This window comes from Papaver somniferum, chromosome 10 (assembly GCF_003573695.1).
Source record: "Papaver somniferum cultivar HN1 chromosome 10, ASM357369v1, whole genome shotgun sequence".
Lineage (NCBI taxonomy): Eukaryota > Viridiplantae > Streptophyta > Magnoliopsida > Ranunculales > Papaveraceae > Papaver > Papaver somniferum.
In genome coordinates, this window is record NC_039367.1 from 56,944,129 (window position 1) to 56,945,992 (window position 1,864).

General features: G+C 36.6%; 1 protein-coding gene across 1 annotated transcript; it reads left to right on the forward strand.

The window, feature by feature from the left end:
• The first annotated feature begins 242 nt into the window (after positions 1–242).
• Positions 243–1,660, forward strand: LOC113319471 (thioredoxin-like protein CXXS1). The gene is made up of 3 exons (XM_026567720.1): positions 243–541; positions 899–1,021; positions 1,229–1,660. The coding sequence occupies exons 1-3, from the start codon at positions 431–433 to the stop codon at positions 1,382–1,384; spliced, it is 390 nt and encodes a 129-aa protein (XP_026423505.1). The 5' UTR covers positions 243–430; the 3' UTR covers positions 1,385–1,660.
• The last annotated feature ends 204 nt before the right edge of the window (positions 1,661–1,864 follow it).

Here is a 1,864-nt window from a genome sequence, read left to right on the forward strand (position 1 = left end):
GTTTTGCCTGGGAGTGTAATAAAATAGATGTAAATGATATTTTGTATTGTGTTGATGTCGGTACACTTCCAAGCAAAATGACACCCCCTATTAGCAATCCTGCGTTATCCATTGCTCCTCTCCCAGTTGCTTTGCTTTTACATGTGTAGAAAAGCTAGAGCACAAGTGGGGTCTATGAATGGCAAGTGCAATCCACCTAACTTGGTTTCATCCATATAAAAGAGAAACTAGAGTACCCACAGATTGCATATATACACGTCGCTTTTGTAGTTTTGTATACCCCGTTCCTTCTCTATCCATCTATCTAGTAAAACAGACAAAGCCCATCCATATATCTATATAAAGAACTAATCATCCAAATTTTAAGTTTATTACTTGCAGAGAAAGGATATTAACCGAAAGAGAAAGAAAAGGAGTTAGAGATAGAGAGATGGAAGCTGTAGAGGGGCAAGAACAGTTGGTGCAATCCAGGGTTATGAGGGTGCTGTCAGAAGAATCATGGAACTATTTCATGACTCAAGCTAGCAGTGAAGGCTGCCCTGTAAGTTGTCTTTTTCGTCACCTCTCAGCTTCATTCCTTATGTTTTCTCAGGTTAAGTTTAAGCATCCAAGACTGAAAACTGGGTTGTTTTTCCTCTTTTGAGGATAAGCTTGGGTTAACCACTTCCACTCTTTCCTTTTCTTTTATGTTTAGTCTGATCATATCTGTGTTTGGTGGTGAGTAAGTCGAGTTTTAGCATAAAATTAAGTAAGCAGCAGGCGCTGTCATATGATTAGAATTAGAAAAGAATGCCGATTTTGGATTTGTGCTGTAATATTTCCCCATGTTCATCCTGTATCCTTTTTACTTGTTGTTGTTTATTCAATTGATGATAAACATTACATTTTTAAATTACAGGTAGCCATACATTTTACTGCTGCTTGGTGCATGCCATCTGTTGCCATGAACCCTGTTTTTGAAGAATTGGCTCTGACTTACGAAGATATCTTGTTTCTTGTGGTGGATGTGGATGACGTCAAGGTAATTATTGGTACTTTAGATTCTTACAACATACTTACTGGACGGGGTAAAATGTTTTACCCACTTCATCATTAACATTATTTTGCCTGATACAAGTGTCCAATGATATGATTAAAGGGTTAAAGAAATTCTCTTTATCTTTTCCAATTCCTTTAACTATGATAATCGAGATTAATATGATGATGATGAGTGTTTGTATATATACAGGAGGTAGCAACAAAAATGGAAGTGAAGGCAATGCCAACGTTTTTGGTGATGAAACAAGGAGGCGGCCAAGTAGTGGATAAGGTTGTTGGTGCAAATCCTGAGGAGATAAGGAAAAGGATTGATTCCTTTGCTCAGTCCATTCGTGCTTCTAAATGACACACACACCATACATAACTTCCGTAATGTCCCTTGGAAGCCTTTTGTTTTTCTTTTTTTTATCTACGTGCAAATCCTTTGAAGTACTTATGCGTGGCATGTTTTGTTTATGTAAAAATGTATGTTGGTATCTTATAATGGAATCTACAACTAGAACCCACACCTGACATGAGCGAACATTTGGCCTGGTCGTGTAGCATGGATCGTAAGAGCTTCTCCAATAAACTGTGTGTGAGTAAAGAAAAATTAATTTTAATCTACGTCAGAATTTATTTTTACTTTTCTCTACAAAAATCCTAAACAACCGGAGTACAGAAAATGATTCACACAACAAGGGTGAGAAAGGGTCCAACCTTAACCCGTTTGAATAGATGACTTGACATGATTTTGGATAGATGTTTTCTAGGTGAACACCAAGTCAGTCTCTTTCTAATTAAAATTAAATTATTTTGCTAAATATAATTTTTGGTTCTAAATTAT